The sequence below is a fragment of the Salvelinus fontinalis genome, chromosome 10 (assembly GCF_029448725.1).
Source record: "Salvelinus fontinalis isolate EN_2023a chromosome 10, ASM2944872v1, whole genome shotgun sequence".
NCBI lineage: Eukaryota > Metazoa > Chordata > Actinopteri > Salmoniformes > Salmonidae > Salvelinus > Salvelinus fontinalis.
In genome coordinates, this window is record NC_074674.1 from 15,456,120 (window position 1) to 15,472,390 (window position 16,271).

The window sequence follows — 16,271 nt, forward strand, 5'->3', positions numbered from 1 at the left end:
CACCTAAACTATATCGAAACTAATTTCATACATAACACAACGCCGCAGATGTCTCAAGTTGAGTGTGCAATTGGCATGCTGACTGCAGGAATTTCCAACAGAGCTGTTGCCAGAGAATTGAATGTTAATTTCTCTACCATAAGCCGGCTCCAATGTTTTAGAGAATTTGGCAGTATGTCCAAACAGCCTCACAATCGCAGATCACGTGTAACCACGCCAGCCCAGGACCTCCACATCCGCCTTCTTCCCCTGCGCGATCGTCTGAGACCAGCCACTTGGACAGCTGATGAAACTGAGGAGTATGTCTGTAATAAAGCCCTTTTGTTGTCTCCCAAATGGTTGGGATTATGCCCTCCCAGGCCCACCCATTGCTGCGCCCTCGCCCAGTCATGTGAAATCCATAGATTATTACCTAACGAATTTATTTCAATTACTGTAACTTAGTAAAATCTTTTGAATTATTACATGTTGCATTTATATTTTTGTTCAGAATAGTTAGCCTAAAGACCAGACTAAATTGACAATAGTCTGGGTGACAATATTATAAATTGTACATGAAGAGATGGGTGCAGCTTGGAATTGACACAGAGGCAGGGAAAGAACCATCACTTTTTCAAATTCTCCTATCCAGACATTTGATGTCAAGAGGTGAGCTCGATTTCAAAATGTTCTCCAAGAATAACCATGCTTTTCCATGCGCACAATGCCTGAGCACTCACAGCAGCATTGCTCAGGCCACTAAACAAAGACTAGTAACACAATACAACTTGGTTCCATAATGATTCTTAAGACTTGCCAAAATGAAATTATTATGTATATCTTTGAGATGGATTTAACACTTAAACTGTGGTGGTTTTAGTCTTATTTTTATTTACCACATATAGCTACAGTAACAAACTAATGAATAACCTATCATGTTCTTCTAAATTGTTTTTTCGTATTCTAATGTTACGAATGACCTTCATAAACACAACTAAATTATTCTTCTTCCGATAGCATATATGATATTGTATTTATTTGACTGTTAGAATTTTGATGACCAGAACACATGTCATTGGTATTTGGCTCGAAGGGGAGTACGTAGAGGACAGGCTTTTCTAATGTCAAAAGGCGCGATCTTGAAGCGGTCCTTACTCTGTTTTAGAGAGAGAAACGCCTCTTGGCGGGCACACTGGAAACGGGAAAAATCATATATTTTGAAAATTGAGCACATCGACTGGTACAGTATTTCCATCAATGAATAATAAGCCTTATTTTGCAATGGGATTTTTTTTTTCCAGGACAATTTGGACAGAAATGGTACTTATCGGAAACCCTGAACCCCCCCCCCCCCCGGGTCTTACTTCTGTGTATGGTCTCGAAGCAGATGACACACACCCGGGCCTCCTTGTCCAGGTACTTCAGCTTGCATTTCCTGTTGCAGCACATGGCACAGTACACCTGTGCCACAGGTGAAAAGACAACCGTCAGGCAAGAGGAAAACACTATACTGCAACACTCTACACCATACGTTGACAATCTACAGTGCATTCGGGAAACTATTCAGACCCCTTCCTTTTTTGCACATTTGGTTACGTTACAGCCTTATTCTAAAATAAATATAAAACCTTTTTTTTTGTCCTCATCTACACACAATACCACATAATCACATAGTAAAAACAGGTAATTTTTTCAAAAGATATGAAAAATACAAAATAAACACCTTATTTACATAAGTATTCAGACCCTTTGCTATGAGACTCAAATTGAGCTCAGGTGCATCCTGTTTCCATTGATCATCCTTGAAATGTTTCTACAACTTGATTGGAGTCCACCTGTGGTAAATTCAATTGATTGGACATGATTTGGAAAGGCACATACCTGTCTATATAAAAGGTCCCATAGTTGATAGTACATTTTAGAGCAAAAACCAAGCCATGAGGTCGAAGGAATTGTCCGTAGAGCTCCGAGACAGGATTGTGTCGAGGCACAGATCTGGGTAAGGGTACCAAAACATTTCTGCAGCATTGAAGGTCCCCAAGAACACAGTGTCCTCCATCATTCTTAAATGGAAGAAGTTTGGAACCACCAAGACTCTTCCTATACCTGACCGCCTGGCCAAACTGAGCAATCAGGAGAGAAGGGCCTTGGTCAGGGAGGTAACCAAGAACCCAATGGTCACTGACAGAGCTCCAGAGTTCCTCTGTGGAGATGGGAGAACCTTCCAAAAGGACAACAATCTCTGCAGCACACCACCAGGCAGGTAGTTATGGTAGTGGTCAGAAGGAAGCCACTCCTCTAGAAAAGGCACACAGCGGCAGGGACTAGGAGACTAGTCAGGATCAAGGGAAAGATGAAGAGAGCAAAGTACAGAGAGATTCTTGATGAAAATCTGCTCCAGAGCGCTCAGGACCTCAGACTTGGAAGGTGAACCGTCGCCCCTCAGGTCACCGACCCTAAGCACACAGCCAAGACAACTCAGGAGTGGCCTCGGGACAATTCCCTTAATGTCCTTGAGTGGCCCAGCCAGAGCCCGGGATTAAATCCGATCGAACAGCTCTGGAAAGACCTGAAAAATAGCTGTTCAGGGACGCTTCTCATCCAACCTGAGAGCTTGAGAGGATCTGCAGAGAACAAATGGGAGAAACTCCCCAAATACAGATGCGATAAGTTTGTAGCGTCATACCCAAGAAGACTCGAGACTGTAATCGCTGCCAAAGGTGCTTCAACAAAGTACTGATTAAAGGGTCTGAATACTTACGTAAATGTGATATTTCAGGTTGTTTTTTTTTGTTTTTTTACTGTTTTTGCTTTGTCATTATGCGGTATTGTGTGTAGATTGATGAGGGGGAAAAACTATTGAATCCATTTTAGACTAAGTCTAACGTAACAAAATGTGGAAAAAGTCAAGGGGTCGGGAATACTTTCCGAAGGCACTATACATAAAGTTACTCCTCCCATGTTAAGTGTCTGACCCATAAAGAAAAGCAGTAAATTACAGTGGAAATTGCATCGCAATTAATTGTGCAGAAATCAAAGCAGGTTGTAAAGTACATTACACTACTCTTCTGTATCCCGTTGGGCTCCAGTAAGAAGCCTATGGAGTCAAAGCCCCTGAGACTCTTGTGTAATGCTGCTTTAATCACTGGGCTGTTAAGGTCTTAGCTCTGGCTTTAGCCCCGGGCTCATACTTCAGAGAGTTGGAGATCTATAGAGGAGATGGAACCTGAATCGCTGACTCATAGCCCTTGTTATATATATATATAGCAGCGGGGGAGGGTATAGCATATAGGCTATATCATGCCATACTACGTGATCAAGTATGACGTACAATACCAGTCAAAAGGTTGGACACGTACTCATTCAAGGGTTTTTCTTTATTTTGACTATTTTCTACATTGTAGAACAATAGAAGACATCAAAACTATGAAATAACCCATATGGAATCATGTAGTAACCAAAAATCGAAATATATTTTAGATTCTTCAAAGTAGCCACCCTTTGACTCGATGACAGCTTTGCATACTTTTGGCATTCTCTCAACCAGCTTCTCCTGGAATGATTTTCCAACAGTCTTGAAGGGGTTCCCACATATGCTCAGCACTTGATGGCTGCTTTTCTTTCACTCTGCAGTCCAACTCATCCCAAACCATCTCAATTGGGTTGAGGTCGGGTGATTGTGGAGGCCAGGTAATCTGATGCAGCACTCCATCACTCTCCTTCTTGGGCAAGTAGCCCAAACACAGCCTGGAGGTGTGTTGGGTCATTGTCCCGCTGAAAAACAAATGACAGTCCCACTAAGCGTAAACCAGATGGGATGGCGTATCGCTGCAGAATGCTGTGGTAGCCATGCTGGTTAAGTGTGCCTTGAATTCTAAATAAATCACAGACAAGTGTCACCAGCAAAGCACCCCCACACCATCACACCTCCCTGCTTCACGGTGGGAACCACACATGCGGAAATCATCCGTTCACCAAGACACGGCAGTTGGAAAATGGTTGAGAGAATGCCAAGAGTGTCCAAAGCTGTCATCAAGGCAAAGGCTGGCTACTTTGAAGAATCTCAAATATAAAATATATTTGTTTAACACTTTTTTGGTTACAACATTATTACATTTGTGTTATTTCATAGTTTTGACGTCTTCGCTATTATTCTACAATGTAGAAAATAGTAAAAAATGAAGAAAAACCCTTGAATGAGCAGGTGTGTCCAAACTTTTGGCTGGTACTGTGTGTGAGCGGGGGCTCTCTGTTGCTTTGTAAAACGGGAGATATGAACAGAAGGAGTGTTCTCTACAAGGAGAACGATAGGTGGAAGTCAAATGAGAGTCGGGGGATGAGCCGAAACACAGCTAGGTCACAGCTCCACATTTACAATTGAATCCTCTGATTAAGTAAATACAGAAATGTGATGCATTGGAAACCACAGCGAGGCTGCTTTATTGAAGTTCACTGAGTGGGTAACAGTCAGGTAATGTCCCCAGAACATGCAATTATGCAGGCAAGTTATTGCCACTTATGATTGCATTTCTTCAGTTTTCATTCATATTCAATGTCTTTGTGACTGTCACTTATTTAAGTTTAGTTAGAGCTCTTTATTATGTGTTGCAAGGTAAAAGTTATTTATATTTACTTGCACCTAATATAAAAAAATATATAGTCAAAACACCAAAAAAGCTATCAATAGGGCAAAATATGACCCTAGAAATGAGGGTAAAAGAAAGTCCCTTCAAGGACCGATCTAGCTACGTACCTTCCCACAGGCCCGGCAGTGGTGCCTCCTCCTGGTGAAGGTGAACTTCTGCCAGCAGTTCATACAATTGGGAGCCTCCGAATCCGGCACCCAGGGGGGTTGCTTGCACCCCAGCCCATTCTCATCCTCCACCTCCACCTCCCTCCCCTCTGAGGACCCAGACCCCTCCTCAGCAGGCTCACCAGGGTAGGGTGGGGGCTCCGACAGCTCGTTGTACCCCACACTGCTCTCGTAGGGCTCTGTTGGGGAGTACCCTGGGCAGGGCACACCCAGTTTAGAGGGGTCCTGAGCAAGATTGGGGCTGGGAGGAGAGGGGCTCTGGTCCACCTCCTCCCCAGCGTCGGTGCTGTCTGTGGGGCTACTGGGCCCCTGGTCCTCCCCTACTGCTGGAGGTGCCCTGGTTGCTTGGCAGTGCAGCTGTTTGGGTCGGGCCCCTCCAAAGTAGGGTGGTGGGAGGTTACTGGGACTACTGGGGTCCTGGGAGGGCATGGAGGGGGATAGGCTCACACTCCCCTCTGCAGATGCGGACAAGGTCCTGTCGCTATCCGGGTAGGCCAACCCCTCCCCTCGGCTCCGGCTGTAGCTCTGCAGCTCCTCCTCCACCAGCCGCTCCTCCAGGTCCCCATTGAGCTCGGAGAAGCCCTCGTCCTGGAGGTTCTCCCCGGGCCTCTCGCAGTGAGGGACTCCCTGGTCCTCCTCACCTTGAGCCTCCCCACGGAGGAAAGCATCCAGCTCCTCATCCGTCACCAGCAGCCCAGCCTGGTCACTCTCCGGCAGGTACTCAAAGCCAAACTCAGGGGGGTCCACCGGGCTTAGGCTGGGCTCTGAGGGAGGGGACGCAGGTCGCTCTGGAGACATGGGGGCCGGCTGGACCTCCACTTGAGAGAAGCTGACCTGGGAGACAGGGGGAGCTGAGACAGCCAGGTGGAAAGGCATAGTTGTCATCTCTGGGGTCTCTGTATTAGGGGACTGGACAGAGAGGTCCTCAGGGGCAGAATCAGGGCTGGTACAGTCCTCCACAGTCCCAGGGTTCTCTGGGAGACTGACTTCCTCCTGCACCTCAGAGGCAGACAGGGACTCTGCATCTAAGGTCTCAGTTGGGACAGCCTCAGCCACCTCTAACCCTCCTCCCATGGCCTCCTCAGGGTTCTTGGAGGCCACCAGGGCCCTGCACATGGACACGGCCATGGGCAGGCAGGACAGGGCTGAGGGGCTCTCAGACACACAGCCACTGCAGTCCTCAGAGTTAGGTTCCTGCCCAGTGCAGCTCACAGAAGTCTCTGCTTCAGCCAGCTCAGAGCGCTCCAAAGACCCCTCGCCCTCATCCCTGACATCTGTGGCGATATCACACGTGGGAGTGTCCTCTGTCTTGGTGTCCATGGCAACAGGCAGGACTACAGGCTGGTCCTGGTGGTCAGGTGAGTTCTCCAGTTGACAGTTGATTGGTGCCACCTCTATGCCTGCCTCCTCTCCCTCCGTCTCTCCAGACTCAGAGTTTCTCAGCGAGGGGGGATTCGTGGGCTCACAGGCTCTCTCCACAGCAGCAGGCAAAATCACATCGAGCAGACTGAGAGAGGCAGCATATCCACCAGAGTCCAGCCCCAGCAGCACCTCCCCTCCACCGCCAAGAGCCTCCCTCCCCTCAGTACTCCCGTGTCCGGGACGCAGACCCGCTGAGGCTTCCCTAGGCAAAGCCACCACGGGGCTGGTGAAGTCAACCAGCAGCTCCTCCTCCAGCCGGCTCTCTGCCACGTCCAGCTTACTGAAGGCGTTGTGGCTGTTGGCCCGGAGGAGGTGGGCTGAGCCTGTGTCACTGACCAGATCACAAACAGGCTTCAGGGCCCGGTCTGGGCAGGGCGGTGCAGAGCTCTTAGCTGACCCCCGGCCGTCTACAGAGGAGAGCAGGTCCACCCCAGTGAGGGGCCGGGCCTTGGTCTCGCGCTCCACAGGACTGGGGCTAGGATGGTCGGGGGAGCTGGAAGCAGAGCCGTAGTGCAGGGAGTTGAGGTCAGGGAGAGAGTGCGGAACTGGAATTTTGGAGGGTTCCGGAAGGAAACCCTGGGCGCCCAGAGAGTGGCCGGGATATGAGGGAGGCGACAGGGAGACTGATCTGCACTCATGCTCATCTTGTGGGGAAGGGAAAAGTATCCGTTAATCAGTTCTGTTGTTAATATCTCAGCAGAACAAGTGAGCGACAAGTTGTGAACTAAATTACACCACAAGTTTAACTTTAAAAAAAAAAGAAGATATATATATATTTTTTTTTACTTTCACTTAACACTACACCCCTCCGACCTTCCCTCAACATACAGAAATGAAAAACATGCTACCCGAATACATTTTTTCAGACAGTAGTAACCCGTGTCTAACCTGTATTGAGCTCAAAATCATCCAACAGCTTGTCCAGGTCGCACACAGCAGCCTTAAAGAAGCTGTCCATGCTGGGCTGTCCGTGGGAGACCGGCTCCACTCACGCCTTCACCTCCTGGAGAAGAGAAACAAGAGGAAGTAGTATCGTCTGTTATCTTTATCGATTGGTCCTATGTGGACAGGATGAATGTATTTTGATCGACATTTCAGTTCCCACATCAGTGTTAAAAACGCTGTAGTTCTTGGCTATGAAGCTACGCTTTCATCCACAGTCCCCAGACAAGTTGAAGAATGAATAACATATCAATTGCTGACCAAACAGTCAGCAGGGCACCTCAAACTATCTCCAGCTATGCGTGATTGTGTACTTCAGACTCTGACCCCTGCTCTCAATGTCTGTGGGGAAATCTAATCAAAAGATCTACAAGAGAGAATTTCTCCAGTTTCAGTGTAAGGACTTTATTATGACATGTCAACTGGCATCACAATTTATATTGTGAGACTCCACCTGTCTGACCTGAACTCACCTTGCATTGGTTAAAGACTACACACCAGGCCCAGCTAGGTAGCTAGCTTGCCAGGAGCCAGTATTAGCAGCTGGGCTAATAATACAATAAAATCAATCTGGTCATCTAGCTACGGGCCTAGTTTACGCTGATCGTGACACATTTGACTAGTTAGGCTAGCGGTTAGGGTTAGGAGTTAGGCTAGAGGGGTAAGGTTAGGGGATGGGTTCACAATAAATGTTTATTTTGAATCGATGGTTGTGTGGTGAGAGATGTTTTACAATCCAAAATGAATACACAATGACAGGTTTTGAATGAAAGACTGACTGCGTTACAAGTGTGACCTGTTTGGAGTTTTGTACTAAGAGTTGTGAAAATGTACCACATAATTGTGAAAAAATACAACTACTACCAGAGCGACCCCTCTCACAGGTATGCTTTCACTTTTTAGAATTAGAAGTGTGTGGCAGCAGATTAAATATTCAAAATAAAAGGATTTGGGAAAAAATATAGAGTTACCAGTCAAATGTTTGGCAAACCTACTCATTCAAGGGTTATTTTATTTGTACTATTTCCTACATTGTAAAATAATAGTGAAGACATCAAAAGTATGAAATAACACATGTAATAATGTCGTAACCAAAAAAAGTGTTGAATCAAAATATATTTTATATTTGAGATTCTTCAAAATAGCCACCCTTTGCCTTGATGACAGCTTTCCACACTCTTGGCATTCCCTCAACCAGCTTCACCTGGAATGCTTTTCCAACAGTCTTGAAGGACTTCCCACATACGCTGAGCACTTGTTGGCTGCTTTTCCTTCATTCTGCAGTCCAACTCATCCCAAACCATCTCAATTGGGTTGAAGTCGGGTGACTGTGGAGGCCAGGTCATCTGATGCAGCCGTCCATCACTCTCCTTCTTGGTCAAATAGCCCTTACACAGCCTGGAGTGTGTTTGGGTCATTGACCTGTTGAAAAACAAAATGATAGTCCCACTAAGCGCATACCAGATGGGATGGCATATCGCTGCAGAATGCTGTGGTAGCCATGCTGGTTAAGTGTGCCTTGAGTTCTAAATAAATCACAGACAGTGTCACCAGCAAAGAACCATCTCACCTCCTCCTCCATGCTTCACGGTGGGAACCACACATCCGTTCACCTACTCTGCATCTCACAAAGACACGGCGGTTGGAACCAAAAATCTCAAATTCGGACTCATCAGACCGAAGGACTGATTTTCACCGGTCTAATGTCCATTGCTCGTGTTTCTTGGCCCAAGTGAGTTTCTTATTCTTATTGGTGTCCTTTAGTAGTGGTTTCTTTGCAGAAATCGACCATGAAAGCCTGATTCACGTGGTGTCCTCTGAACAGTTGATGTTGAGCTACAGTCCCGTGTAGCTCAGTTGGTAGAGCATGGCGCTGCAACGCCAGGATTGTGGGTTCGATTCCCACGGGGGGCCAGTACAAAAAAAGTATGAATGTATGTACTTGTAAGTCGCTCTGGATAAGAGCGTCTGCTAAATGACTTAAATGTAAATGTAAATGTTGAAATGTGTCTGAGCCAGTTTCATCATAGCGCTTGATGGTTTTTGTGACTGCACTTGAAGAAACGTTCAAAGTTCTTGACATTTTCCGGATTGACTGACCTCCATGTCTTAAAGTAATGATGGACTGTCGTTTCTTTTTGCTTGTTTGAGCTGTTCTTGCCACAATAGGGAATATAAAATAAATTCCACAAATTAACTTTTAACAAAGCACACCTGTTATATGAAATGCATTCCAGGTGACTACCTCATGAGAGAATGCCAAGAGTGTCGAAAGCTGTCATTAAGGCAAAGGGTGGCTACTTTGAAGAATCTCAAATATATTTTGATTTGTTTACAACATTATTACTTAAGTGTTATTTCATAGTTTTGATGTCTTCGCTATTATTCTACAAAAAATAATGAAAAACCCTGGAATGTGTAGGTGTGTCTAAACTTTTGAAGGGTGCTGCAGATCTGCCACATGTGGGATTAGAACTCACAACCATTGAGCTACAAGCAAACTGTTTTCGCGGACTTCGCAACCAATCATAGCAGCTGGGAAATAATACAAGTTGACATGACCACCATGTCATCTATTTCTTGATACGATGATATAGCTAGCTATAATCCTCAAAGCCGACATGTTTTTTTTCTTTACGTAAAAGCACAAAACTTTGAATGTGCCCAATTCCATGTTCAAAACACCTGGAAACTCGGAAATCTCTGACTTCAAGACAACTGTGCACTCTTGAAAAAAGAAAACTAGCTCCGACTGGGAAAAATTGTTTTGAAATATCATCCAACTCAGAATTCCAAGTTAGGAACTCGGTTCTCTTTCTAAAGCTTCAACTTTCCAACCTGATGATCACGGTTGTCATGATTTGACCTTGTCACCCCCCCACCGGAGGGGATGGCTGCCGTTTTACAGGCTCCTAACCAACTCTGCTATTTTGTTAGTTTTTTCACATTGTTTGTAACTTATTTTGTACATAAAGTTGCTGCTACCGTCTCTTAAGACCGAAAAGAGCTTCTGGACATCAGAACAGCAATTACTCACCTCGAACTGGACAAATATTTTTTCTTGAATGAGTCCAACGCGAAGGATATACTGCTTTCTCGAGAACCCAAAATCCCCGATATTTGCTTGAAGAAAAGACAGAGATAAAAGGGGTCGGAGGTCGGACTGCCTACTGAGAATTCGTAAGTGAGTGAGTAAACTTCCACTACCATCCATTCTATTGGCCAACGTGCAATCCATGGAAAATAAAATGGATGATCTACGATTAAGACTATCCTACCAACGGGACATTAAAAACGAATATATTATGTTTCGCAGAGTCATGGCTGAACAACGACATGGATAATATAGAGCTGGCTGGGTTTACTGTGCATCGGCAGGACAGAGAAGCTACGTCCGTTAAGACGAGGGGCAGGGGTGTGTGCCTATTTGTCAATAACAGCTGGTGCACAATGTCTGATATTAAAGAAGTCTTGAGGTATTGCTCGCCTGAGGTAGAGTACCTCATGATAAGCTGTAGATCACACTATCTACCAAGAGAGTTCTCATCTAGATTATTCGTAGCCATCTATTTACCACCACAAACCGATGCTAAGACCCCACTCAACGAGCTGTAAGCAAACAAGAATATGCTCATCCAGAAGTGGCGCTCCTAGTGGCCGGGGACTTAAATGCAGGCAAACAAATCTGTTTTACCTCATTTCTATAAACATGCCACATGTGCAACCAGAGGGAGAGAATAAATAAATAAATGAATAAAACTCTAGACCACCTTTACTCCAGATACTGAGACACATACAAAGCTCTCCCTCGCACCCCATTTGGCATATCTAATCATAATTCTATCCTCCCAATTCCTGCTGACAAGTAAAAACTAAAGCAGGAAGTACCAGTGACTCGCTCAATACGGAAGTGGTCAGATGACGCGGATGCTACAGGACTTTTGCTAGCACAGACTGGAATATGTTCAGGGATTCATCCAATGGCATTGAGGAGTATACCATCTCAATCACCAGCTTCATCAATAAGTGCATCGACGATGTCGTCCCCACAGTGACCGTACGTACATAGCCCAAACAGAAGCCATGGATTAAAGGCAACATCCGCATCGATCTAAAGGCTAGAACTGTCGCTTTCAAGGAGTAGGACACTAATCCGGACGCTTATAATAAATCCCGCTATGCCCTCAGACAAACCATCAAACAGGCAAAGCATCCATACAGGATTAAGATTGAATCCTACTACACCGGCTCTGATGCACGTCGGATGTGACAAGGCTTGCAAACCATCACGGGAAACCCAGCAGCGAGCTGCCCAGTGACGCGAGCCTACCAGACGAGCTAAATGCATGCATGCATGAGAGCAACAGCTGTTCCAGGCGACTGTGTGATCACGCTCTCCGAGGCGATGTGAGCGGACCAACTGGCAAGTGTCTTCACTGACATTTTCAACTTCTCCCTGGCCAAGTCTGTAATAACTACATGTTTCAAGCAGACCATCATAGTCCCTGTGCCCAAGGAAGCCAAAGTAACCTGCCTAAATGATTACCGCCCCATACCACTCACGTGGGTAGCCATGAAGTGTTTTGAAAGGCTGGTCAGGGCGCGCATCAACATCATTATCCCAGAAACCCTAGACCCACTACAATTCGCATACCGCCCCAACAGATCCACAGACGACGCAATCTCAATCGCACTCCACACTGCCCTTTCCCACCTGGACAAAAGGAACACCTATGTCAGAATGCTGTTCATTAACTACAGCTCAGCGTTCAACACCATAGTGCCCACAAAGCTCATCACTAGGCTAAGAACCCTGGGTCTAAACACCTCCCTCTGCAACTGGATCCTGGACTTCCTGACGGGCCGCCCCCAGGTGGTAAGGGTAGGCAACAACACATCTGCCACGCTGATCCTCAACACAGGGTCTCCTCAGGGGTGCGTGCTCAGTCCCCTCCTGTATTCCCTGTTCACCCACGACTGCGTGGCCAAACACGACTCGAACACCATCATTAAGTTTGCTGACGACACAACAATTGTAGGCCTGATCACCGGAAACGACGAGACAGCCTATAGGGAGGTCAGAGACCTGGCAGTGTAGTGCCATAACAACAACAACCTCTCTCTCAATGTGAGCAAGACAAAGGAGCTGATTGTGGACTACAGGAAAAGGCGGGCCGAACAGGCTCCCATTAACAGTGAACCAGGGCTGTAGTGGAGCGAGTTGAGAGCTTCAAGTTCCGTGGTGTCCACATCACCAATGAACTATCATGGTCCAAACACAACAAGAAAGTTGTGAAGAGGGCACAACAAAACCTTTTCCCCCTCAGGAGACTGAAAAGATTTGGTATGGGTCCCCAGATCCTCAAAAAGTTCTACAGCTGCACCATCGAGTGCATCCTGACCGTTTGCATCACCGCCTGGTATGGCAACTGCTCGGCATCTGACCGTAAGGCACTACAGAGGGTAGTGCGAACGACCCAGTACATCACTGGGGCCAAGCTTCCTGCCAACCAGGACTTATATACTAGGCGGTGTCAGAGGAAAGCCCAAAAATATGTCAAAGACTACAGTCACCCAAGTCAGACTGTTCTCTCTGCTACCGCATGGCATGCGGACCAAAAAGGCTCCTTAAAAGCTCCTACCCCCAAGTCATAAGACTGCTGAACAAATAATGAAATGGCCAACCGGACTATTTACATTGACACCACCACCCCCCATTTGTTTTTTCACTGCAGCCATGCACTGTCTATGATCTATGCATAGTCACTTCACACATACCTACATGTACAAATTACCTTGACTAACCTGCACCCCCGAACATTGACTCGGTACCGGTACCCCGTGTATATAGCCTCGTTATTGTTATTTTATTGTGTTTCTTTATTTTCTTAACTCTATTTCTTGAACTGCATTGTTGATTATTAAGGGTTTGTAAGTAAGCATTTCAGGGTAAGGTTTACACCTGTTGTATTCGGCGCATGTGACTACGTAATAAAATTATTATGTGACGTACAGTCATATTCAGGTCGTCATTGGTCAACAAGCTTATTTAACGCGCCAGATAGTGTTATTTTCACGTTCGCATGTCAAAAAAGATACACTCAAATAACATTATTTGACATGACAAATAAGCTTGCTGACCAATCAGGACCTGAATATGACTGTAATATGACTGTAATATAATATGACTGTCACATAATAATTTAACGTGTATTAAACATTTTTACGTAGTTATTACACAATGATTAGACTATCACTCATATTTCATATGTCAAAACGATTCGTCCATACGTATGCTATGATGCTGGTAAAGTTGTCTCGCGTAAAGAAAGATGGCTAGCTGATGGATGCAAACAATGTTATTCCCCAAAAACATAGTAAAACGACACATCTGTTTTAGTAACTATAGTTACCCATGTGAAGCAGGCAACAATAATGATTAGCATAATAGTGGACTTTGCGGTTAGCCTTCAAAATAAAGGTGTCATTAACAGTGATGCAAATGAATACAAATAGTAGAATTATACCATAATTGAATAGATCATGCTAAACGAGGTTGGAATGTTATATAAAAATCAACAAAAGACAATATTTGTAAATTTGACAAAAATCTGTTGAAATCCCACTGGATGTATTAGACTTTAGAATTGCATTGGGGGCAGACTTATTTCACTGTGCAGCCTTACCTATGGATTGTGGATCAATGACATGGGGTATCGGTCTACTCAATGACACCCAGAGAACATTAGCGTCGTAGCTCTTATTGCGGGACTCTGAAACAACTGAATTGAGCCACATTTATTGTCAACTTATGTGTATTGAACACTATTCGTGAGGAAAAACAATACTGCGTGTGTGTTGGAGTCTGATAACTCTGAGGAGGACGTTGGGAAAAAATATCTTGGGTATTGAGTAGACTGATACCCAATTTCATTGATCCCCAATCTTGCGGTAAAGATGTACAGTGCAATATGAAATGTCAATACACACAATAGGCTGACTGGGGAGGTGATTTCACAGTCCCGCGATAAGAACTACAATGCTAATATTGGCGTAAACTCTTCACAGTTGTGTTCTGTGGGTGTCACCGAGTGGACTGATACCCCATTTCATTGCTTCACATTACAACCTTGTTAAACATGATCTAGTCGAAGTATGGCATGATTCCAATTGTAACCTTCAGCATCACTTTCAAATGGGTACTTTTATTTTGAAAGCAAACCGCAAATTCCACTATAGTTCCTAATCCTTATTGTGGCTAGCTTCACTAACTGGCTGCTTATAACGTTAGCTTTGGGCAACAGGGTTAAGTAGTTGGCTAGCTATTTATTTTAATGAACTGAAGTTCAATTTCAATAGGCGAACATAGACAGTTCGACGACTTCCTGGCTGCTGACATTACCATTATTAGCTGACACATCACCAGATACACCAAGAGCTGTTATTTGACGTAACTTTTTTTACAAGCAAAGACCCAATCGGCGTTGGTCAACAAGCTTATTTAACGCCTCAGATAGTGTTATGTGAAGTATCTTTCTGACACTCAAAGACTGAAACGAGATTCCAGATGCTGCGTTCAAGACAACTGGGAACTCGGGGGAAAAAACGATCACGAATTGAGAATAATTCTTTTTTTACGGTCATCCGACTCCGAATTCCAAATCGGAAACTCGGACTCTTTCTAAAAGATCAGACTTTCCGACCTGATGATCCCCGACGTCATTATTTTACATCGTTTTCTTTCCCGAGTTCCCAGTTTTCTTGAAAGCACCAACAACCGAACCCCTCCCTTGTTAGAGTCAATGTTAAGAGTTGAACCGCTAGGGCCAAAAATAGTTCGATTTACTACTAAAATACCAAAATGTATCACTTTTGCAACGAACCGTCAAAATAAAGACCAGAATTTACGTGTTCATCTTTAACTATGCCTAAAACGTTTTTTTCTTCATGAAAGTTACTCAAATGATTCAACTTCCAGTTGTTTACTAGCTAGCTAGCTCGATGTCTAGCTAGTAGCTAATTAACGTTGGCTAACGTTAGCTAACTAACATTAACGAACTAACGTTAGCTAGCTAGTCCTAACCACTAGTTACAGGAGGCTAATCGTCACAAATTAGCTAGCAAGCATAGACAGTTCGACGACTTCCTGGCTGCTGACATTACCATTATTAGCTGACACTTATCACCAGATACACCAACAGCTTGTCTGTTATCAAGTTAGCCCATTTAAAACTAAACGGTAATGGGACCGGCTGTACGATGGATATACCGCCTTGGGTTCTCGAGAAGTACTATCAAGCCATCACATCCTGCATCATCCGTGAATATCATAAAACGTGGAGAGCAGGCAGGTGACATTATTTTAGCTAATAGCTAGCTAAGTTAGCTTGCTACATTTAGCTAGCTAGCCAATGATTATTCACAGGTCAACAAACAATTGTCTTTGTCATTACCGGAAGATTCATAATGCTGGCTTCGCCCTTCCAACTGTCTAACGATTCTTCTGGTTATAAAGAAGGTTTGTCTGGAATCTAGATCGTATCCTCTTTGTCCTTTCGTTATTCCACTGAAGTTGTTAAAGCCAGAGAGGAAGAGGCTAGGCGAGAGGTTTTACTCCGCCCAAAATCTGCCCACGAAGTGAAGAGTTTTTGCATGGAGGTCAATGAGAGAGTGTTGAATTTGGTCAGCAAAAAATGTAATAGCTGATTTGATCAATATACACTCAGCAAAAACATAAACGCAACATGTAAAGTGTTGATTTCATGAGCTGAAATAAAATATCCCAGAAATGTTCCATAAACACAAAAAGCTTATTTGTCTCAAATGTTGTGCACATATTTGTTTAGACATGTCACCACTCATTGAGCATGTTTGGCATGCTCTGGATCGATGTGTACGACAGCGTGTTCCAGTTCCTGGCAATATCCAGCAACTTCTCCCAGCCATTGAAGAGGAGTGGGACAACATTCCACAGGCCACAATCAACAGCCTGATCAACTCAATGCGAAGGAGATGTGTCTCACTGCATGAGGAAAATGATGGTCACACCAGATACGGACTGGTTTTATGATCCACACCCCTACTTTTTTTAAAGGTATCTGTGACCAACATATAC

General features: G+C 44.8%; 1 protein-coding gene across 2 annotated transcripts in view; it reads right to left on the reverse strand.

Annotated features, from left to right (window-relative positions):
- Nucleotides 1-15,815, reverse strand: part of LOC129863685 (zinc finger FYVE domain-containing protein 16-like) — a 45,220-nt gene extending 29,405 nt beyond the window's left edge. For both annotated transcript variants that reach the window (XM_055935842.1, XM_055935841.1), the window contains exons 1-4: nt 15,610-15,815; nt 7,103-7,217; nt 4,733-6,858; nt 1,344-1,440 (exon numbers count right to left, since the gene is read on the reverse strand). In XM_055935842.1, coding sequence (XP_055791817.1) covers nt 1,344-1,440; nt 4,733-6,858; nt 7,103-7,172 — 2,293 coding nt within the window. In that variant the 5' untranslated portion in view covers nt 7,173-7,217; nt 15,610-15,815. The remainder of the gene's footprint in view (nt 1-1,343; nt 1,441-4,732; nt 6,859-7,102; nt 7,218-15,609) is intronic.
- Nucleotides 15,816-16,271: the final 456 nt, after the last annotated feature.